Here is a 25,243-nt window from a genome sequence, read left to right as displayed (position 1 = left end):
TGTGGGTCTCTCGCATTATGTCAGCCCACGCGAGTTGTGTGGATATAAAGGGAAAAGTTGAGACGGTGTCAGGTGGAGTTCCCGGGTAGTTCAGTTGGTAGAGCGCTGGTACGTTCATCCAGAGGTCCCCGGATCGATACCCGGCCCTGGAACAATTTTTCCCTTGAAATTATTCAAATCTGCTTTACAGGGAGCGTTACCTGAAAGACTAGATTTGCATAATATATACGTCACTGTGTACGTTAACAGAAAACCACAATTTCAAGTCACACAGAGATTATGTGCACTCGATGTGGGTCTCTCGCATTATGTCAGCCCACGCGAGTTGTGTGGATATAAAGGGAAAAGTTGAGACGGTGTCGGGTGGAGTTCCCGGGTAGTTCAGTTGGTAGAGCGCTGGTACGTTCATCCAGAGGTCCCCGGATCGATACCCGGCCCTGGAACAATTTTTCCCTTGAAATTATTCAAATCTGCTTTACAGGGAGCTTTACCTGAAAGACTAGATTTGCATAATATATACGTCACTGTGTACGTTAACAGAAAACCACAATTTCAAGTTACACAGAGATTGTGTGCACTAGATGTGGGTCTCTGGCGTTTCGTCAGCCCACGCGAGTTGTGTGGATATAAAGGGAAAAGTTGAGATGGTGTCGGGTGGAGTTCCCGGGTAGCTCAGTTGGTAGAGCGCTGGTACGTTGAACCAGAGGTCCCAGGATCGATACCCGGCCCCGGAATAATTTTTCCCTTGAAATTATTCAAAAAAATGTTTGTCTAACTTTTGTAAAAATAATCTCTCATAATAAGTAACTGTATTGAAAAATATATTAAAATGTTTAGAATTTTATCGTGAACATGGAGAAATAGTTACAAATGTAAATTATGCAACCGTATTTGAAATAATTAGATTTTTTTAAATACTTGTGGAGTAGGACGCACAGTTGAGATACTCCATTTGGAGTCGAACACATTGCTTCAGCTATTAGAAGTTGGTAGTTATAGGGCATTGTTACCATTACTGTAAGAGCAGCATATCTTCTGCGTACTGTGAGCTCTTGAGCAAGAAACAAAACATGCTCCTATTCAATGGAAACGAAATTAACTTACTTGACTAGTACAGTAATACTACTGCAGTAGGATGATTACGTGCTCTAACATACCATCGTCTGTTTAAGTGCCCTCTTGATACAAACACAAACAAAGGTATGCTTTGTAATACGTAGTGACAAACAGCTGCATTCTGTTCCCTCATTTGTTTCTTGCCGAAGAGCTCACAGTGCAAGATATACTACTGTTACAATGATGATAAATATTTGCTCATTTCTCAGAAGATATTTGTTTTAGAACCCATGTTTGTAGGATTTTTAGTTCTTGTTTTGATACATACTACCTCCTCTCTAAATATGTTGTTGTTTTCTAATGCCAGGCGTTTGACAATAAAGTCATTTAACCTCTTGTGCTCCAATATTTTTCAAAGATATTATCATGACCAGCCACTGAAGCACAGATTTTGAGGTGTTCCGAATCCATTTCTTGGTTTGAGTTGCACAATGGGCAGTTAGGGGACTGATATATTCCAATTCTATGCAGGTGTTTGGCCAAACAATCATGGCCTGTTGCCAATATAAATGCAGCTACAGACGATTTTTGTGGTAAATCGGGAATTAACTGTGGATTATGGTGCAGAGAGTTCCATTTTTTTCCCTTGAGATTGTGTTATCAAATTTTGTTTGTTGAAGTCTAAGTATGTAGATTTAATAAATCTTTTCACAGAGTAATACGTAGATTTAGTAACAGGTCTGTAAGTAGCAGTGCTGTCCTTCTTTGCTAAAGCATCCGCATTCTCGTTTCCCAGGATTCCACAATGGGATGGTATCCATTGGAATACAATTTTTGTAGTGATTGGTATTAATTGAGAGAGCATTTTAGTTATTTCTGCTGTTTGAGATGAAGGTGTGTGTTTAGAGACTATTGATAGAATAGCTGCTTTGGAGTCTGACAATATAACTGCATTCTTAAATTTATTGATGTGGCATAGAAGATTCCTGATACTTTTGCTTATTGCAATGATTTCTCCATCAAAACTTGTTGTTCCATATCCAAGAGATCTATAAAGTGAGAAGAGACAGCACGTAACACCTGCACCGGCACCTTGTTCTCTGGAGATCAAGGATCCGTCAGTGTATAAATGAAGCCAGTTTTGTGGAGGGTACCTAATATTAATTGTCTCTAAAGACAATTGTTTCATTATTTCAGTGTTTACTTCTGATTTCAGTATTTCTTCTGTTAAATTTAGATTATATTCTATATTTAATAGAGTTAAAGGGTTTGGTTTAATTTGAAAGTTTTCTTTTAAATTCGGGATATTGATTTTCTGTTTTAATTCTTGAACAATGGATATGAAACTTTTCTGAGTTTTCAATGTACAGAGAGGACTGTATGAATGCCAATTGTTTCCTGGTAATCTGATAAGTTTTTCATATTGAATCAGTGCTTTTTCTTCTATTGTCATTTTGATGCTGTTAATATTAGTGAGGAATCTCATAGAATCTATTGCAGTTGTTTTGATTCCACCAGTATAAATTGTTATAAAGAGTGTGATTTCATGACTATCATTCGCTTTCAATGACTACTGAGGACTGGCCATATAAACAAAAGGGAAGATCAGTGCATCCCAATCAAAGTGATGCATAATATGATTGAAGGGAAAAGACGGGGGAATTACCCATCAAACGCAGGATTGATTTGGTGAAAAAGGATGTTGCAACTTCTGCAGCAAATGATGGAATTTGAGGCAGTTGATAATGGAGCCTAAGGCTCAATTTCGAGCTGTCATGCTATAAAAAGAAGAAATATTGAATTTTATATTTGGCTAACTTTGTGTGTTAACTTTTTGTTTAGGGAAGAGCTGCAGATTTGAAGTATGTAGATGGTGCTGCTCGGATGATAGCAGAGGTGGCAACTGGAGACAAGATTGTGGTAGAAAAGAGCACAGTACCAGTACGTGCTGCAGAGAGCATACTCAACATCCTACGTGCGAACAATAAACCTGGTGTCAGTTATCAGGTATTAAAACAAGTATTTTTTAAACATTTTGAAATTGAGATTAAATTGTGTATCTTGCTGCCCACATTCAGTATATTTCTCCTTCTTCGTCTCTCTTCTTTGTAAGAAGGAAATGCATGTTAGTATTTCTTGCATCAAGCATCAATATGTAACTGTTATTTTGCTATAAGATTCGACACACTTAATTCATTCATGAACATCAGCATTGACTGACAATATGAGATCTGCATAAATTAATAAATTGATCTACACTCTCCATTTACATATAAATGGTGATTTCCATATTTTGAAATTTAAAATTCTACAGTTTTAATGCACAAATTATTTACTTTTTTTTTTTTTTACCATTGGCACCAGGTTGTCATTTGACATTTCTGGTCTTTCCTGGCAATGGCTAATTTGTAACCCACTTCTGAGGTTGGGGTGCCTGGAAGGTGGAGTTACACTGCCCCGATGATTTTATGATAGGATGATTATGAAGTGCCAGGAGAGGTCTTAAACTTAAGTCTAACCTAATTTCCAGACCATGGAAGAACACAGGAACATTCCCCTTTTAAGGAAAAATTTCCGTGTTCTAACCAGGAATCGAATCTGGGACCTCATGAACTGTAGTCAGAAGCTCTGACCACTAGCCCATGAGGCTGATCCAAATTTATCATTTTGTAACATGTAAATTTCACATTTAGCAATGCGAACTACCATCTTTATCATCATCATCATCTTCTTCTACTTCTTCTTCTTCTTCTTCTTCTTCTTCTTCTTCTTCTTCTTCTTCTTCTTCTTCTTCTTCTTCTTCGAAGTACTTAGCCTTCTGTCCTGTTACGATTACAGGAGATAATTTTTTTTTCATCTCTCCTTTGGATTACCTAATGATCTTCTGTCTAGTAAACATAATCCTTAAAAATTAATAAATTATAACCTAGATATGTAAGGGTGTTCACTGTCTTCAACAGTTTATTATTTAAACATATTTTGCTTTGAACTGGATATTTTCCACGAAAACAAACACAGATCCATTTTCACTTATGCTCTTTACAGATTCTGTCAAACCCTGAATTCTTGGCAGAAGGAACAGCGATAGATGATCTCTTAAAAGCAGACAGAGTATTGATTGGTGGGGAAGACACTCCAGAAGGCCAGGCCGCCATAGAAAAACTTTGTTGGGTATATGAACATTGGATCTCCCGCAGCAATATAATCACTACAAATACTTGGTCCTCTGAATTATCCAAACTGGTAAGTATATTTTAATATTGATACGATAACAATGAATATTCTTAAAATATATTTAATTCTTCTTATTCTGCTAGTAGCTCCTAGAAATTGTATTATCGTTACTGTATTAAATTGGATTAAACTCCTACTGTAGAAGAGGGTAAAGTCGATCAAAATTTTACAATTTTTTAATGATATTGAGGTTATGCAGTGGAGTGAAGTTCCTCAGAAAATAGCATTTTGTCATCATATCCTTCACTTATGAAGACACGTTACAAGAATTGAATTACAATCTATAAAAATCTGTTTTTTTTTATTTGACTTGTGATCGAAGTTACCTGCTTAAATAGGGTAAAGTCGATCACCATTGAATTTTTAGTTTAAGATCGATTTTAAAATATTGCGGAGTAAAGTCGATCACTGTTTATGTTTTTAAAAAACAATTAAGTGTATTACATATATTTTATTTGTTGTAAGGGGTGTAAAACAATAATAATCTTCAATATATGCCTATAGCATTATATAGTGTATCTTTTGTTACTGTGATCGTACTATTCGATACTATTAGGCCTATAGGTCTCCACTGTACAATCGTGACTATGATTGCCAACTTATAAAACATAAAAACACATTTTAATACTTCACATACCAACAAACAAAGATTTAAGAATTAAAAATTTACATTGAAATACCACCCTTCAATTATAATCTAAAATGCAATTCAACATTGCTTAGGTTTATATCAGATGTTATTTGAAATCTTCCCCTCCTCATGTCACTTTAGAAACTACGTTGTTCCCATAGTCAGGTACAGGGGGGTGTACAAAATATGTTCCTTTGGCAGTGCTTCTCTTACGCAAGAAATTCACCATAATTTCGTCTTCCTCTTTCCCCACTATCTCATCAATATAAGCTATACTATGACACTTTTCTGTTTATAAGTGTTAGTTGGAGGTATTTCGGTGAACAATTTATTCTTCCTGCTGGTCCTATCTGTTTCGAGTAGGTCGATGGCATGATCGACTTAACCCTACAAAGGTACAAGTTTTCTTAAAATAATAAGTTTCAATACTAACATTTACGAACTGCAAAACTATTATTTCAGGATACAATCTCAACGAAAAGTACTTACGTATACTTCCTGTCTCCTTTCACTTCTGACTATAATTTAGAGTTTGTAAGACTTTGTTTTTATGTAAGAGAAAAAGTTGAAAATAACAATTTTCACTTCAACGGTAATTACACAGTGTTCCCATTGTTGGCATGCGTAGGCTTTTTGTTGTCCCTCTCGCTTACATTTACAATGTAAGGCAATGAAGTCAGCATAACAAAATTTTAACAAGTAACTGAGAAAATAAATAATTTTCAATAAAAATCGCAAATGATCGATTTTACACCCACTGATTGACTTTACCCACTTCTACATTACTCTTTTCACTTTATGGGAACTGCTATGAAGTGTAGGATATCAAAATATACCATTAAACTATAAGGCATAAATGCATAACAAAATGAAGGATGGGAAGAGGAACAAACGAAAACATACTGCTGTATGTTACTCACTCACTACATCTGTTATGGTTTCGTTCCCACTTTTGCAAACTTATAACAAGCAATACTCATTTTTAAAAGGTCTATTAGATTCAGTGTATTTGGAAATGGTCCTGTCAGTTTACAAAGGCTCTCTAGGAAGAAGTTATGGTCACACGTCGCGACTCTTGCAGCGCTGCAGTACAAAATAATGCGCAACTCTTGTAATACGCGTGTGAACAATGGTGCAACCCGAAATGTAGCGGCTGCCAAACTAGCTGTCCGCTACTTTTTCATGCTGCGCGCAGCTTAAACATAGCGACACGTCAACAGGGTTTTCAGGGTTGCATTCGCAGCATTTTTTATATCGATTTTGTTGAAACTTTTGCAGCAGTTGCAAACAGTATTACCACCCAAATGTGGATATATTTTAATACCTGATGTGATGAAAATAAAATGATGTTTAACAGTTACTAAATGTACTGTGCAGTCAGAATATATTTGCTGATTATATAATTCATTTGGACAATGAAGAACAACACTTCGAAACTAGTCAGCCAGGTAATTACCTAAAAATTAATACAGTAAAGAAGTTGAAAAGTTAGTCGGTGATATTATGTGTATATAGAACAATGAAGACTTTCAATATTAGTTTAAAAGTAACAATTCAAAATAACGTCTTCCCCTTCCTTGGAAAGAGTTAGTAAGTGTGATTATGCGTCTCTTTTTCAAGGATATAAAATCTGGCAACTCTACCTTCTTCTCTACTGAGCTATTAGTGGAAGTACTTAAAGAAATGAATAAGTTGACTTCCCATATCGAAGATTGGGTTGAGAATCTCGCCCACTCCAAGCTGAAATTTGTATTGAAACAAGAATGAGAGAATTAATTTTCTTTTCTCGATGTATTCATATATCCCTTATCATTATTAATTCTGTATTATATTCTCTCTAAACCGTATCTTCCAACACGCAGTAAGTGCATCATAATGATCAGCTTCTTGAGTCAAATATAGAGTAAGGCTATGGATCTGTGAAATTTCTGACTAATACATTTTTACACCAATTAATCTGAAACTATTACCACATATTTCTTACAAAGTGGACATGCAATACATAAATTTTCACTTTGATATTTCAATTAGTTTACTTATAATTAACTTTTTTTTAATACTGAATTATAATTGTCCCAATTTTCAAAATTTACGTAATTTTTCTTTAAATTTATATTTAATTTATTCCTGATGTATGTAAAATGTGAAACATGATTTTCATATTTCTCCGATTACTTTTCGAGAAAAAAAAAAATTAACCTCTACCCTTTTAGTTGTAATTTTTCAATTTTTGTAAAAAACTTATCACATTCTCAACGTATGGCGATTTGAATACTTTCAATAGCAGAAGAAAACACGTGCCAGTTTACTTCACATGTTTTTGTGGACTTCAGTGCAAAATTTCACTGAGATTGCAGGAAAACTATTAGAGCATTTTGATTATTACAAAATGTTGAAAATTGAAAAATCGAGAAAACGAGTATCAAAGTACAGCAAGTATATGATATATATTATCGATATCCTTCCTTTCTATTACAGGTCTACCACACACTTTTTCTTCTACATAACAGCGGGAAATATGAACTGAATGAAAAGTAAAATTAGTTAGAATGAAGAACAAAGTCTGTCAGAATGACAGCTGAGTGTTAGTTTAAAGGGCTGCAACCCCACACACGCGCTGCCCTTTAAATTCGTCCTAAGGGGCTTTAAATGGTCATTGGTCAACATAAGCACAGAGTTAGAAAACTGAAACATTATTTTATTCTCTTAGAGTTAAAATAAAAATTTCCATTTTTAATGGTTTTTTTCGTTATTTTCGCTGATCCATAGCCTTAAGAAAGTGTAAGTTGTTGACAAGTAACTATTTCTCGAATTAACATGCAGTTTGCAGCGTTATTTTTTAAATTGTTATCCAGTAAAAGAAATAAACATATGGTTTTAGTTTTGTGTTTTGGATTGATACCGTTCCTGTTACATTAGACTGGTTTGTAAAGGTCCACATTTTACTTATGTTTTAGGCAGCTAATGCATTCCTTGCTCAGAGGATATCCAGTATTAATTCATTATCTGCAGTGTGTGAGGCAACAGGAGCAGACATATCAGAGGTAGCCCGAGCTGTTGGCCTGGATTCCAGAATAGGATCAAAATTTTTGCAGGCATCTGTTGGTATGATTTTAATAGTAATATTATATTTATATTTGTGGTATAAGAAATTGATTTTATACTTCATTGTACTTTGAAACATTGCTAATTACAAAATCAAATTTGTCTACAAAAAATGTAGTGATGTCTGAAATTTTTAATGATGAAAGAGTAATGGAACAGAGAAAAATTCTCTCCGGCACCGGGATTTGAACCCGGGTTTTCAGCTCTACGTGCTGATGCTTTATCCACTAAGCCACACCGGGTACCTATCCCGGTGTCAGACAGAATCGTCTCAGTTTAAATTCCAACTCTTGGGTTCCCTCTAGTGGCCGCTCTCTGCACTACGTCATAGATGTCTATGAACGTAAGACTTAATTCCACACACATGTGCTGAGGTGCACTCGTTATGAGTGACTAGTTGGCCGGGATCTGATGGAATAAGCTCTGTCTTAAATCACTTCATCATATATATTTTAATGTACCGAAGTACATATGATATTTCCATGCAGATATTCTGCGTCATCATACGATGAAAGAGTAATGGAACAGAGAAAAATTCTCTCCGGCACCGGGTTTTCAGCTCTACATGTTGATGCTTTATCCACTAAGCCACACCGGATACCCGTTCCGTTCCATTACTCTTTCATCGTATGATGGCGCAGAATATCTGCATGGAAATATCATATGTACTTTGGTACATTAAAATATATATGATATGTGTAAATCACTTAGTGATTTAAGATGGCGCTTATTCCGTCGGATCCCGGCCAACTAGTTACTCATAACTAGTGCACCTCAGCACATGTGTGGACTTCAGTCCTACATTCATAGACATCTATGACGTAGTGCAGAGGGCGGCCACTAGAGGGAACCCAAGAGTTGGAACTTAAACTGAGATGATTCTGTCCGACACCGGGATGGGTATCCAGTGTGGCTTAGTGGATAAAGCATCAGCATGTAGAGCTGAAAACCCGGGTTCAAATCCTGGTGCCAGAGAGAATTTTTCTCCATTCCATTACTCTTTCATCGTATGATGACGCAGAATATCTGCATGGAAATATCATATGTACTTCGGTACATTAAAATATATATATGAAATTTTTAACATAATATTGCATTAGTCAATACTAGACTGTTATTTTGCATTCACTCATTCCTGCCTGTTATGCAGGAATAATGCATAATCTGCTCGAAATTTCTCATCAAACTCGTATGCATGCATAACAGATTCATATAGCTTATATTTCTTTGCATGGTAGCAAAAATAGTAGTTTCTCTCTCTCTCTCAAAAAGTTTTTGAGAATTTCATATTGTTTTATTTGCTAATAAATAGCTGATATGAAAAATGTTAATCAATTTAGAATGGTTATACTAATATATGAATTTGTAATTTCAGGCTTTGGAGGCAGTTGTTTCCAGAAAGACATACTAAACTTGGTGTACATCTGCGAATGTTTAAATCTTCCTGAAGTAGCTGCATACTGGCAGCAGGTATGTCATATCTGTCCTGTGTAACAGGAGTTAAATGCGTTAAAATTCACTTTATTTCATTATTGGTTACAGCTTGTATTCTTCACCTGACATAATTAGGAACATTAAATCCTAACGTTTGAGATGGTCAGGGCATGTATAGGTGAATCCAGAAATGCATATAGAGTGTTAGTTGGGTGACCGGAGGGAAAAAAACCTTTGGGGAGGCCGAGACGTAAATGAGAAGATAATATTAAAATGGATTTGAGGGAGGTGGGATATGATGATAGAGACTGGATTGATCTTGCACAGGATAGGGACCGATGTCGGGCTTATGTGAGAGCGTCAATGAACATGCAGGTTTCTTAAAAGCCAGTAAGTAAGAATTGGTTACAGCTTCTGCTTGAATTAGTTTCGATATTTTAGAGTTTATATGATTTTAACTTACATGGAAATCATTAATATTTAATGTCATGCTGAGAGATATGAGTATGTATAAAATTTAGTCTATTAATATATTTATTGCTGAACTGTGAACAAAATAGAGCACAATGCACTACACTGGAAACTGGATGTGGAATGCAGGCATACGATTCGATATGAATAGTGACAGTGCTGTCACTCCTGGGAGACATAAAATGTGATTAGACAAGGTGATGTCGAGCCTCCACACATGCATTGTACATTATGTGGGGATTTTGTTTTAACTGAGAAAATTTGGCTCCTTAAATCATTCAGTGGCATCAATGAAACACAGATGTTAGGTCCTTTTTATAATGTCCACAATTTTAATGTCCATTTTATTATGTCCATTACATAGAAGCCATTGCACCATGTCCATAAATATATGTCCACTTTATTTTAGTCCAATTGCACAAATTTTATGTCCACATTTTTATGTCCATTACATGATTGTACAATACATTATGTCCATCTACAACTTCATACAGCTTCAGATGATAACTAATAGCTTTGAGGTAAGTTCTGATGTGTCCTTCTTTGTTGTAGTGGTTGTAATTCCGAATAATATCTTCTACTCGACTTAAATTTTGTAGGTATGATCTTTTAATAGGGTGTCGCACATTCAAATATCCGCCAATTGTATTATTATAATTTCATTATTCTTCTGATCTTTCTTGATAAATTCCATGAATTTCCAGACCGACGCGTGATGTGTGATGTTGTATTTCTGAAAGCGATTGTGCCAGCCCTCAACTACGTTAGTTGTTCGATGTTGTCCTGCCAGAACCTGATTATAAGTGTTCCATATTTCAGGTGCGAATGTAGGAGGCATTGCTCTTCTTCTTCCTCGAGCAGGTGTTCCTCGGATGTAAGTTCTTTCCATGTACAATGCTAAATCCATTACGTCAGGCTCAATGTTATCTATAAGGCTATCAAAATAGCCTGAACATCTTCCAGAGGTACAAAAGGAATTGACATTAGTTGAGCCATTCAGAGCAGAAGTGGTGTAAGTCAAAAATGGGTAATAACAGTTAAAGTAAACATTCTGTAAAATACAGCACAAAGTAGCAATTAATATTCAATTTATTTAAACTATTAGTAGTCAGTGTATAGCAAGAAGGACATATTAATTGCTACTTTACGCTGCATGTTACAGAATTTTTACTTTAAACTTCATCACCCAATTTTGGCTTACACCACTTTTGCTCTGAACGGGCTCAAATAAAAGTGGACATAAATGAAAGGGACTTAAATAAAAGTGGACATAACAGTCATGGACCCAAAAAAATGAACGCACATAAAATGTGGACATAAATGAAAGTGGACAAAAATATTAGAGGACATAAGTCATATGGACATGCTTTCAATGGACTTAACGTCTTCTCAAGCTCTTAAAATTTTCACAACCAGGTATCTTAATTATTACTAATTCTGTATTCTTTCACTTTCATTCATTATTGTTTCCGTCATCTCAGCATCTGTCAACAGTCTGTAATTACCTGAGGTACAAGAGTATTAAGACTTTTAGCAGTGAAGATATTTTTCTGTCATTTTAAGTGAAAAGAAACGAGACCAAGACATGAAAAAAAAAAGTATGGATATTTAATCATGTGTAATATTTATGCTTTCAGGTCATAGATATGAACGAATACCAAAAATCCCGCTTTTCTGCCAAAGTGATAGAGTCCTTATTCAACACAGTTTCTGATAAACAAATAACAATTCTTGGATTTGCCTTCAAGAAGGATACTGGGGACACCAGAGAGTCTCCCGCCATTCATGTGGCCACAACATTACTCGATGAAGGAGCTAAACTCCATATATATGATCCAAAGGTACTTTCTAACTTCTGTGTCCTAGGGACAGTCGTTGATAGGTTTTAATTACTAAATAGCAATCTTCAAGATCATGTCTTATCATTTTAAATGGAATGTACTGTACATACAGTTACAGGCATACAGAAATTTAAATTCATGTTGGACTGTCACTTTGAGAGAGGAACATAGGTTAAGGGTGTTTGAGAATAAGGTGCTTAGGAAAATATTTGGGGCTAAGAGGGATGAAGTTACAGGAGAATGGAGAAAGTTACACAACACTGAATTGCACGCATTGTATTCTTCACCTGACATAATTAGGAACATAAAATCCAGACGTTTGAGATGGGCAGGGCATGTAGCACTTATGGGCGAATCCAGACATGCATACAGAGTGTTAGTTGGGAGGCCGGAGGGAAAAAGACCTGTAAGGAGGCCGAGTCATAGATGGGAAGATAATATTAAAATGGATTTGAGGGAGGTGGGATATGATGATAGAGAATGGATTAATCTTGCTCAGGATAGGGACCAATGGCAGGCTTTTATGAGTGCGGCAATGAACCTCCGGGTTCCTTAAAAGCCAGCAAATAAGTAAGTAATGGAATTTGACTGCTCCTATAATTAAGTTTATAACCTTTATGAGTGAAATGAATTACAAGGAAGTTACTCTGAATAATTTTTAAACTGTTTTACATTGTTCATTGACTCTAATATTCAACTCCAATCATATGTAATTTGCCTCGTTAACATTGAAATGAATTCACATATAGTAAATTAAGGGAAGAAAACCAAATTTCTTACTGGTCAGGTACCATAAGAAACAGTGAAGAATCAACTCACTGAACTTAATTTAGCTATTAGAGAAAATTAACCTCTCTGAATATTGTATTCACAAATGCTTGGATCTCTCCTTTGTAGACCAATCTTTCAGATCAGGATAGTAAAATACAGTCTGGCACATTGCTTTGGCTTGTAAACATTTGAACCTTTTACAGTCAACACGAAAGAGAGAAACTTCGCAATGAGATGTTATGGAATGGAGCATGTGCAGATATGCTGTTTGCATCTACCCGTAAGTCCAAAATATGCTTTAAGAGGGCCCAAATTTTAACCACTAGCATAGCTTAGGGACAAGGAATTGGTTCCACAATCTGAGGCTGCATTCAGGCATGGGTTCGAATCCCACATGGGTTGGTAGGTTCCCCCCCCCCCCGAAGTTTTCCCCAGCTACAGGGCGAATGTTGGGTACTCCATGCCGAATTCTTGGTCTCATCTCGCTATCGTCAATTCCAATTTCCTTAATGTTCGATCAACCCACAGTTGATAGAGTTTTAAATAACTGATTAAAGAAGAAAGCCCAACAGAACACTATTGTCTTCCTTAACTATTTCAGGCTGTAATGGGTTTGTGTGCTTACCCCAGTTTGTAGAAAATATAAACATTCTTTTGCCCTTTTAGAAGAATTAAGTACACAATAAAACAATTTTTATAAATGTTTTCATATATCATACCATGCATTCCATCTGAAGGCAATGGGAGGGGGAGAAGACTACTTTCTTTCAAATAAATATGTTGCTCTCTGCTACTACAGATTTTAAGCCATTCAGAATTCAGCACTTAAGCACATTTCTTTTGTTTGATAGCCTTTAATCAGAAAACTGTCATGAGAGATTTAGAAACCCATTTATTATGTTACTGCGTGCATCATTAATGACCTATTGATGTAAAGGAAATTCTGACACGTGAAAATAGTAACATATTTACCTGTTAACCAGGAAAGTAAAATTTTGGAAAGTAATATTCACGTAGAATTTGAGGGAAAATGTTGTTGTTTTCTAATGCCAGGCATTTGACAATAAAGTCATTTGACCTCTTGCACTCCAATATTTTTCAAAGATATTATCATGGCCAGCCACTGAAGCACAGATTAAAAATGGCAAGTTGTAGCCGATTTAAGTGAACACCATATTTTAACGTTTTGGTGGCTACTTCATTCACACACAACCCCCAGAATGTCTGGAGGACCACACCTGCTGTTGGTTGACGGGTCCATCAGACCTAGCTGGGAGATCTTGTTGATCACCAGCTTTCCTCCCTCAAGCCACTAGAGGACGATTTTAGTGCCATACCAGGTCAGCACTAGGAACAGAAAGTAGAAAGGGGAGGAAGGAAAGTGAAATGAACCCCTAGGCCTCGAATGCTCTAATGCCATCAGGGTCGAAGAAAGTAAGAGTTCAGTCAGAGGACTGGATAGGAAAGGGTCAAGAGGGAATTAGGTATTGGATAGAGGAAAATTATACCAAATTCAGTCATTAACTCATCAAGCTGACCAGTGCTAATTGATGAGTAGCCCCTCCCTTTAGTTCAGCTCGTAAAATCATGCTTACCAACAGCTGCACCACAGGACGGTAGGGATGGGACATTGGTATTTGTCCAGGTTGGTTCCTTAAGGCCTTCAATGGGAAGAATTAATGGCTCTCCCCCCTGTATCCTACAGATACCCTTTTGCAGCCATTTGAGGGAAAATAAAATTACACATTATATTCACATTATAGGTGGAACCAAGTCAAATTGTAGATGACTTGACACATCCCAATGTGACAGAGGAGCCGGAGAAAGTGAAGAGTTCTATCACAATCCACAGTGACCCATACACTGCAACTATGGGCACCCATGCTATAGTTCTGTGTACCGAGTGGGATGAGTTTATGGTAAGCTAACTTAACTTTTTCTTCTTCACTCTTCAGGTAATGTCATTGTGGTAGGCACAAATATCCATAATATTAGCGTAATAGATGGTTGGTTGAAGTTCAAGAAAATACCTAGAATTCGTAACTTATATGAAAGAAGAAGTAAACCTATTTGAAACTTAATTTAAAGAGAATAAATAAAGGTAGATGTAATTTTAGTGATGGAGTCGTGTAAACAGTTACTTGCAGTTAAAAGAAACCATGGTGATGAATGTTTTTTTGAAATAAAAATTGTTTTACCAAATTTAAAAACGTAGGAATAACATTTATTTTTGTTTCATACATCCACATCGGTATTACCCTTAATGCAGTAATAACAATAAATTATTGTTTACTTGTTATTTCCGTTATTATGCCGGTAAAATTAGTGTGCTGACTCCCCTTAAACATTAGGCAAATGATTGGTAAAATGTGGAGTGCATTGCAATGACAAACCAACTTTGATTATATGTTTAGTTTTTCTATATGACAGTGAATGGGAGAATGCTATGTTTGTATCACTTGAAGTGCGTCTGATTTTGAATTCAGATCTTCATTGTATAAAATTAATGAATTATGTTTGAAGTTATTATTCCTGATTCGTAATCATACGTCCCTCCTCTGGCAAACTAGCGAAAGTGACAGATTAGCGACCCTGTACTTAAGGTCTATATTGTGCTATTTAATAATACAATATAGACCTTAAGTACAGGGTCGCTAATTTGTCACTTTCGCTAGTTTGCCAGAGGAGGGACGAATTATCCCAGATCATATATGTAACAGATATGTCGGGCTTATAGGCTTTGAGGTTAACAACTTTTGTCAGGTTTACTACGCTGCCATCTAGTTGTTACATAAGGAATCACGTCATAATTTCCATTTGAATTGCATTAGCGACTGTGCTGCCATCTCGTGTTCGTTTACGGCAGACGGGTGGCGATCCTGGTAGTTGTTCTCTTCAAAGTGCTGCCGATTTTAACGTAACGAGGAGTTATCTCCATTATCTGTGCTAATCACCAGACAAAAAGCACGAATAAACAAAAAACACGAATAATCGGAAATGTTTATTGGTTTGCCACAATAATTGTTTAGCATAAGAAAATAATGAACATATATGTATATTAAGCTAACTTGCTGTATTTAAAATGATTATTTTTACTTTTTACCGCAGAATAAAAATATTAGGCTGCAATTTAATCATTGAACTTACCACACTGGTAATCCCCTGGAATTGTCACCACTGCCACAGAACTTTCACTATTTGTTTTCTGGATGAAAGTAATCAATAATGTTTCTCTGTCTTTTAGATGCATTGAAATGTTTTCTTATAATGGACGAATATTCCAAACAGCAATGACATCTGTGTAATCATAATCCCATAATAAACCTTTCTATCAATTCTAACTTTTCTTTCAGTGTTAGATCCACTTTTTTACATTTCTCAGCAACTCTATTAATAGCTGCCACAAATATCACAATACTGATCACCTCACCACCTAATCACAGCTAATCAAATCAGTTGAAATCTCAGTACTACTCGTGTGCGTTTGTTTAGGAAGGGAGAAGGGGAAACTCGGTGCTGGCACGTAGCCTACTCCTGTCGAATAGCACCAAGGGGGCTGCCAGGCTTAATATCCCCAATATGACGCATGAATCACTATCAACGATGAGATATACCTTCTCTTCATATGACTGCAGAGAGACTTGGGATTTAACCCAGGCATATTGGTGCACAGTCTAGTGATTAGAAGTTGTGCAGCGCCATCTCTCCTAGTCCCGAGGTAGAAATTTTACATTAAAATTTCTGACCTGGGCCGGCTAGTCTGAAGATAGACGGATTACCACAGACCTAACTCGATGGACACTTCACAATTATTGTAAGACAGTAATGTGTTGTTGTTTTCTAATGCCAGGCGTTTGACAATAAAGTCATTTGACCTCTTGCACTCCAATATTTTTCAAAGATATTATCATGGTCAGCCACTGAAGCACAGATTTTGAGGTGTTCCGAATCCATTTCTGGGTTTGAGTTGCACAATGGGCAGTTAGGGGACTGATATATTCCAATTCTATGCAGGTGTTTGGCCAAACAATCATGGCCTGTTGCCAATCTAAATGCAGCTACAGATGATTTTCGTGGTAAATCGGGAATTAACTGCGGATTATGATGCAGAGAGTTCCATTTTTTCCCTTGAGATTGTTTTCAAATTTTGTTTGTTGAAGTCTAAGTATGTAGATTTAATAAATCTTTTCACAGAGTAATACGTAGATTTAGTAACGGGTCTGTAAGTAGCAGTGCTGCCCTTCTTTGCTAAAGCATCTGCATTCTCGTTTCCCAGGATTCCACAATGGGATGGTATCCACTGGAATACAATTCTTTTATTGAGTGATATTAATTGAGAGAGCATTTTAGTTATTTCTGCTGTTTGAGATAAGACAGTAATGTATAATAGCATAAAGAATACTAAACATTTTCCTAACGTTATGACAATTTTAAATGGCGGCCATGTGACATGAACATTGTAGCCAATGTCGCAACTATGAAGACGATGATGTAGCACTGAATGATTTGAACCTCTTTGGCATATCTCTAATATTTGCTTTTATATATACTATCTATTACTCGAATTAAACTTTTATGCGCTGTAGGAACAGAGAATTTCACACTTTCTTATTTAGACTCATTCAACACTTTTCGAAACGGACGAGTTCAAATGGTAAATTTAAAGATATCGTCTCTGCGCATTGTTTGCAAGGCACAAGTGACAGCTTACCAATGCTACCCGATCTACTCCATAACGGAATTTTCAGTCTATGTTTTCACAATGTGAACAGTGTAAAGAGTAAACACAATATGCAGCATATGCGATCCACGAAAACGACTCACATCTTCGTCCGACTCTTTCCTTTCGTGAGAACGACTATTTTTTTTTTTTTGGCCTAGCCAAAAGTGCCGTTGTTTTGGTATTGCCAGTTATTTGGGTGCCGGATACGAGGGATCTTACTGTACTTAGGTTGATTGCATTCACATTTCTTTTAAATTTGAAATAAAATAAAATATTGTAACAATAATATCTTCCAAAATGTTACAGAAATTGGACTACGAACGCATTTACAAAGACATGATGAAGCCGGCATATATATTCGATGGAAGGAAGATACTGGATCATGACAGACTAATCAAGATTGGTTTCCAAGTGCAGACAATTGGAAAGCGATTAGCAAGACCTCTTCTCACAAGGGCGTGGGGAAGCCCTCACCAGGCTTAATCGAAGAACTCTATATACTGTATATCAAGTGCATTTATAAACAAGATCATATTATTCCATTAGTATTGAAATTCATGAAGTGCTTTCCAGGGTTGAGGTACTTGCTTCCTTCATAATTGCCAGGGAATCAAATTAGAGTTAAGCCACTAAGCAGCATTTCTCACTTGGCACGAAGTGGTTAATTGACTTACAGGTGGACCAGGAAGGTATCTTATTGCATGTTTAATTTATAAAAATATATTATTGACGTCATCGTACTGGTTCGTATTTAATGTTACAGACCTAGTGCCTTTACTGTTAAAAGAATGCATTATCTCTCGTATATGACATTCGAAATCTGGGAATCTAAACCCAACTTCGTTTCTCAGCCTTTTCAGTGCACTAATTTTGTAGTGTTTTTCTATTTTATTTCTTATTTCTTACAAAACTAGGTGTCGTAGTATATGTGTTAGTAAACTCAAGTTCTGTGTGATGTTATGTTTATTTTGTACCGATACTATGTCTTTGTATTTCTGTGTTTATATTTCTTCATGCCTGAATTATCATAATCTATTCCGGGGCTTTTTAAATGTAAGTTATAATAAGTCAATTTCCTACAGACTGAATTATTCTAGGAGTTTATTAGACCTCAATTAATATTGGCATTACCACTTCACCGTATTCATTCAAAAGTATTCCGATATTTGATCTTATTTAATTATCATTGTTAATTGTTCGCCATTTTCCTATAGACCGAATTATTCTAGGAGTTTATTAGACTCAGTTAATATGGACATTACCACTTCTCTGTATTCATTCAAAAGTATTCTGATATTTGATCTTATTTAATTCTCATTGTTAATTGTTCGTCATTTTCTACAGACCGAATTATTGTAGGAGTTTATTAGACCTTTATTAATATGGACATTACCACTTCCCTGTATTCATTCAAAAGTATTCTTATTTAATTCTCATTGTTCACAGAGTATGACATGCTGCTTGTATGATATATAGTGGTTACCATGCCACTTGATTTGTCTATAGAGACAACCTGGCAACCTGTATTTTTGTTATTACCAGTTGATTGTAGGATACATACGTACATAGTGTTCTGCCAAATGGCAGGTCTTTCACTGCAAACCCAGCATTCTACAATCTTTCCTATTTTCTTCCTTCCTCTTAGTCTCTGCATATGATCCATGTATCTTAATGTCGTCTATCATCTGATATCTTCTTTTGCCCCAAACTCTTTTTCTGTTCACCATTCCTTCCAGTGCATCATTCAGTAGGCAGTTTTTTTCCGAGCCAGTGACCCAACCAATTCCTTTTTCTCTTTCTGATCAGTTTCAGCGTTCCGCGCCGTGGTCTAAGGCATCCTGCCTAGGACTCGCGTTACGGAATGCGCGCTGGTTCGAGTCCTCGTGGGGGAAGAAATTTTCTCATGAAATTTCGTCTAGTGTATGGGACCAGTGCCCACCCAGCATTGTGATGCACTTGGGGAGCTACGATAAGTAGCGAAATCCGGTTGTGTATGCCAGCTATAACGGCTGGGGGGATCATCGTGCTAACCACACAATACCTGCATTCTGGTTGGATGATCGTCCACCTCTGCTTCGGCATGTGGGCGTGAGGCCAGCAGTCGGTCTAGGCCCTTCATGGGCTGTAGCACCACGGATTATTATTATTATTATCAGTTTCAGCATCATTGTTTCTGCACCCACTCTTTCCAATACAGCTTCATTTTTTATTCTGTCTATCCATTTCACATGCTCCATACTTCTCCATATCCATATTTCAAATGTTTCTAGTCGCTTCTCTAGAGCCCATCATAATGATATTGGCGCTTATTTAAAACTTTGCTTTGGATCTACTGAGAACTTGCAGTTTTGACTTACAGAATTATCCTTGGTGTTATATTTCGAACACACAAGAAGGGCTGGATGACAGGAGTTGGTGGCTGACTGGTTTAATGTAGTGTGGGGTGACAACCAGGTGCTTTCTTAATGAAAAGAGCAAATTTAGTTTTTGGGTTTTTTTTTGTGGCCACAGAACTAAAAAAATCAAGAAGCAAGTACGGTGAAGAAATTGAACACTGATTTAATCGTTATCCCAGGATGTTTGACATATCGGTTTCAATTGCTAGACGTTGTTAATGAACCATTTAAAGATAACCTGTTTAGAGGGTAGTATAATGACTGGTTACTTACAGGGATCTGTGCTCTGACTCCAACAGACAAATTTAAAAAATCAAGTGTGCAATTACTGTCCTAATAGATAATGTACGGCATGGAATAGGCTTAGCAGTGAGTCAGTTATGAAGGGTTTCAAAAAGTGCTGCGTTTCTAATAACTTGAATGGTAGTGAGGATGACATTTTATGAATGAAAAGATTACCAGTCTGAAGAATAATTCAGTTCCACTTCATAACATGAGGCAATAAATGAAGGAGGAAGAAGATAATGACGATAATTCTGTGTTGTTTGGGTAAAGGGAGATAAGTCATAAAAATGAGTTCAGAGATAAATGAAAATTAAACATCGAACCTTTATTGCAAATAATTTTCTACACAAATAAAAGACATCAAATGCTAGTATTCTTTTAATTTTTACACATCCACTTGTATAATTTAACTTGTGTGTTCATCTGTGAGAACAAAATTCCATCTGCACAAAAAAAAATGACTTATACCCCTTTACCCAAACACCACAGAATTATGTTGATAAAAAAATAACTTTATATTTGGAAGCTTTTTTCAGTCTATAACATTCTCGAAGTGTAGATCGTGTTATATTGAGATATTTTATTTTTCCATATGCAACATCTGAAAATTTGGGGTCGTATTTTATTCGCGTCGTACTAGATTTGAGCGAATGTGAAATAGAAACAATTTAAAATAGCAATTTTATGATTACACGCAAAAAAATTATAAGCAACAACTTATAGCACAACGTAAGTTTTTTTTTTTTTTTTACCATTTAACTATCTTTGTCATATTCAATTAAGACGGCTTATGTAAAAGCATAAAAGTCTACTTTAACGTCACTAATGTGATCTTTGATCAGTCTTCCCTCTCGCAATATCCAAATTTTGTTAATGTACGGAATGCTGGTTTGACACTCTTCGAAGTAGAACGTTAAACTAGAGGTTGTTTAGTCAACTGTAAGAACGCAGATCTGGACCCCATAGGTGACACCAGTAAGGCATCACCTAATCGCTAATACCCTGACGACCAGTTCTGCCATTCCTCCAAGTTCATATACCATTCCACCCCAACAGTCCCCCCACATTCCCCCTCAAATGGTCTGAGGTATAAAGCACCCCTCCCTTCTTCTCGATGGTCTGAGGTGTAGATCCCCTCTCCTGTCGGGAGGGAAGTGTGTTCCGCTGCTGGCCAACTTAACTCCTACTATAAAATGAGAAGTTAAAAGGATTTGAAGAAATTATAATGTTAGATTGAAATAATAGCTATTTTGTTTTAATATCTTCAGTAACTTGTATTAAATTCCGAACTTACATTCAGATTAGGAGAAATAGTTAAAAACCGTTATTTTATTATTTGGATGACTGAAGAAAAGTGAAGACTTTGCAATATGACTCTACATTGAATCGAAATGTTTCCTGTGAAATACTTGATTTGTATAATTTGAGATTTAAGGCAGCTGTATTCCATGAAAAGCTTCTATTCATATTGCGTACGTCATTATATTGTTTTGTTGCTTTATTGCAAATTTAATGCAAATGGTAGCTTGAAATTAATTTAATTTTTCTGTACTGTGCAACTTTTTTTTCATTGCAGCATAAGTATAATAAGAATTAAGCTCATTTACATTAATTCATACACTGATTAAATTGCAAACTTCTTTACCATGTTAATATTTGGTATTTTCCTTGTTTGACTAATTTAGAAGTCGACGAAACTAAATATTAACATGGTAAAGAAGTTTGCAATTTAATCAGTGATATATATGTGTTAAAAGTGTATATAGAAAAATGAAGAACCATAATTCATACAGTTAAATTCAATTAGAATCTACTCCACTAGAAGTGTTTCAAGATTCTTGTCTAAGTGGTGTGTTTATTTATATTGCTACATATCCTGCCCATCTCAAACATATGGATTTAATGTTCCCAATTATGTTAGGTGAAGAATACTACAATGCGCGAAGTTCTGTGTTGTGGAACTTTTTTCATTCTCCTTCATCCCTCTTAAGGTACGGTCACACATCGCTACTTTTGCAGCGCAACTTTTGTACTGCAGCTGCAAAAGTTGCGTGTCATGTTCACACGTAAGCCAAAAGTAGCACGCTGCACGCTACTTTTCGTGCTGCGCAACCCGAGTGCTGCAAAAGTTGCAACTGGAGGTTGCGAGTCTGTTCATACACAAGGCGCTACTTTTGCTACCGCAGTCATGCTGCAGGTTTCCATCTCCGTGTTGACTCCTCAGTATACATTTTGTGGTTATGTTCGCATTATTAATAAACTCATGCGAAAGCTTACTTATCTATTATTTGCTTTTCTGTCCTAACTATTGTTCAGAAATTGGCATTATTTTTACTATAAAGCTTTTAAAAACGCCTATATACTTAAATAATAACCAACAGCATATTCACGTAATCAATGTTGGCAACCCTCCTGTTTGAAACTACGCTACAGAAAATTAAAAAAATGAATTATATCGTTAGTAATTATGCTCAGACTGCGTTGTGCATTTAATAACCGTTAACAAATAATTTATTTTCTTCACATCTAACATTAAAATACATCCAAACAATAAAAGTATCATTGGCACATTTGGGTGGCAACACTGGTCGGAACTGCAGCAAAAGTTTCAACAAAACCGATATCAAAAATGCTGCGGCTGCAACCCTGAGAACCCTGTTCACACGTTGCTACTTTTAAGCTGCGCGCAGCATGGAAAAGTAGCGAGCAGCAGGTTCGGCAGCCGCTACTTTTCGGGTTGCACTGTTGTTCACACGTCGCAGTAAGAGAGTTGCTTAGTTTTTTGTACTGCATCGCTGCAAAAGTAGCGACGTGTAACCGTACCTTTAGTCCCAAATATTTTCCTAAGCACCTTATTCTCGAACATTCTTAACCTCTGCCCCTCTCTCAAAGTGGGAGTTCAAGTTTCACAAACATATAGAACAACTGGTAATATAACTTTTTTATAAATAAAATTCTAACTTTCAGTTTTTTTTTAAGCAGACTTTAAAGATCCAAAGAAAATCAAGGCTGCAAATAGGCATAGTTGCTGATGCAACCTGCTAAACTACCACCACCACCACCACCACCACTACTACTATTACTGCTATTACTACCACCATTATGACCACCACCAATAAGAAATAATTCTTATTTTGTCTGTCATCTGCGTTTTGTATCTAAAATGTATCTATTAGATATACTTTAGTGTATGAAATGCCCAAAATGAATTTCTGAATTAGGATTTAAATATTACCTTTCTCTTTTCTGTTTGTCTCACATTTATTGTATTAATGGTCATGTCATCATATATTATTATTATTATTATTATTATTATTATTATTATTATTATTATTATTATTATTATTATTATTATTATTTAAACATAAGCATCTACAGGATGCGGCAAAACATCCTCCCTAATTTAAAGTTTAAATAAAAAACAGATGGATCAAAATAAGGAAACTTTATTAATATGAATGGTATCTTAACAGTGGGAATTTTTAATTTTTTGAATAACGTGTCTCTCAAGTGGTGTCCTTCACTATCAATGCATTGTTGAATGCGACTTCGGAAATTCTGCATCACTCTAAGTCAACATTCTTGAGGAATAAGACCAATTTCTTCCTGTATTGCATTTCTTAGGTCTGGCAAAGTCCTCGGCCAATGTTTAAACACCTCAGCCTTAAGATTCCCCCATAGAAAAAAAACCGCATGGTGTAAGGTCTGGTGATCGTGCTGGCCAGGGGACGTCGCCACGTGAAATTAAGCATCCGGGAAACATCTGAGCAGTGACAACAGAATTACCACTTCCCAGAAACGATACCACAGCGTAAGCACGTTCTTCACGTCCACGGCATAGTTGGAATTCGTTACAGATTACAGTTTGCACTAATTGAATGTCAGTTCCGTGTATTCAATGTCCTATTCAATTCTTTTGTTTTGCGCATGTCATTTGATATCGCTATGGCAACGCATGTCAACCTAAATTTCCCTCTGTTTAGATACAGTTCATATTAATACAGTTTCCTTATTTTGATCCATCTGTCCTTTATTTAAACTTTAAATTAGGGAAGATGTTTTGCCGCACCCTTTATTTAGTATGTTTTGTTGCCAGTGGTTAAGTAAATGTTGCTTTGTAGGCTTTCTAAGGTGGGGTGTGGTGTAGGTTCTCCTTTGGTGAAAAAGATCTTCATATGGGTAAATAAAAAGCTTTATTTCATTGTCACCTCTAGTTTGATTCCCTGTTTGAAGAGCAGCTCTCTCTGTGGTTATTGCTATTATGTATTCTGTTCTTTGATGAACTGCTATTCATTGAGCTATACACACCAACCATCAAGTGTTTCTCCTGCTAGTTGGGTGAACTTGTTATGAAAGTTTGCGTGAATGCGGAAGATTTGAAGTATTAATATGTTTTATATAGTGATGTCTAAAATAAATATAAAAAAAAAACATACGAAAATGTACTGAATGAAGTCATCATACCTGTTTTACTTTGAATTGTTTAAAATAATAGACACTGTTGTATTGTAAAATCTGTGATGTTGGCCTCGTGATTGTTGTATGTACTACTATTTAGCAAATGAATTACATGTACGGTATCTTTTTGTATATTTTTATTATCTGTATTGTTGACCATAAAATTATCTGGTGTAGCTTAAATCAATATACATTTGTTAGTGTAATTAGGTTCGTTGTAATGCAGCAGTGAAGTGGCTTGTTACATGCTTATTGGAATGAGCAAGTATAAAAGTTTAAATTTTGAACACATGTGTAATGTGACTCTGTTTTAATTGAATCACAAATGGCCAACATATACAGATCTTACTTAAAAAAAACTATATGTTGTTAGTAAAGACATCTACTGAAGTTTCATTTCTATAATGAACTTTGTTATTTTGGTTAACATATAATAGTACATTATGCAACGAGCCTATAATGGTAGTAATTAAGATGCGAGTATGTTTATGAAACTCGATTGTGCTCGTTTCATAATTTTCATACAAGCGTCTTAATTACTATTATAGTCAAGTTTCATACGACTTTTTATGCTCGACCATATTTCTAACTTGAAATTATTCAGAAGTAATCATTTTATTCTTATCTGACTGAGGAGCGGAACTGACTTGTGCAGTAAATTGTGAGATGTGCGCAGACACGAAAGTATTGATTTTTTCCGAGAAACGAATGTCATTGACCTTGATATAATCTAGAGAGCAAAATAAACATTAACCTTGATATAACCTTGAAATTGGTTTAGACATTGAAAAACGAGATGACAAATTGAATTTATTTGAATATTATTTACAATTAACGC

The 25,243-nt window shown here is 35.9% G+C and overlaps 1 protein-coding gene across 5 annotated transcripts in view; it reads left to right on the top strand.

The window, feature by feature from the left end:
* Positions 1-24,810, top strand: part of sgl (UDP-glucose 6-dehydrogenase sgl) — a 63,847-nt gene extending 39,037 nt beyond the window's left edge. For all 5 annotated transcript variants that reach the window (XM_069836588.1, XM_069836587.1, XM_069836586.1 and 2 more), the window contains exons 4-10: positions 2,899-3,063; positions 4,102-4,299; positions 7,879-8,026; positions 9,402-9,496; positions 11,569-11,772; positions 14,307-14,462; positions 17,573-24,810. In XM_069836588.1, the coding sequence (XP_069692689.1) occupies positions 2,899-3,063; positions 4,102-4,299; positions 7,879-8,026; positions 9,402-9,496; positions 11,569-11,772; positions 14,307-14,462; positions 17,573-17,749 (1,143 nt within the window). In that variant the 3' untranslated portion in view covers positions 17,750-24,810. The remainder of the gene's footprint in view (positions 1-2,898; positions 3,064-4,101; positions 4,300-7,878; positions 8,027-9,401; positions 9,497-11,568; positions 11,773-14,306; positions 14,463-17,572) is intronic.
* The last annotated feature ends 433 nt before the right edge of the window (positions 24,811-25,243 follow it).

This window comes from Periplaneta americana, chromosome 1, assembly GCF_040183065.1.
Source record: "Periplaneta americana isolate PAMFEO1 chromosome 1, P.americana_PAMFEO1_priV1, whole genome shotgun sequence".
NCBI lineage: Eukaryota > Metazoa > Arthropoda > Insecta > Blattodea > Blattidae > Periplaneta > Periplaneta americana.
The sequence above is the reverse complement of the archived record's forward strand: the minus strand, read 5'-3'. Positions and strand labels throughout refer to the sequence as shown.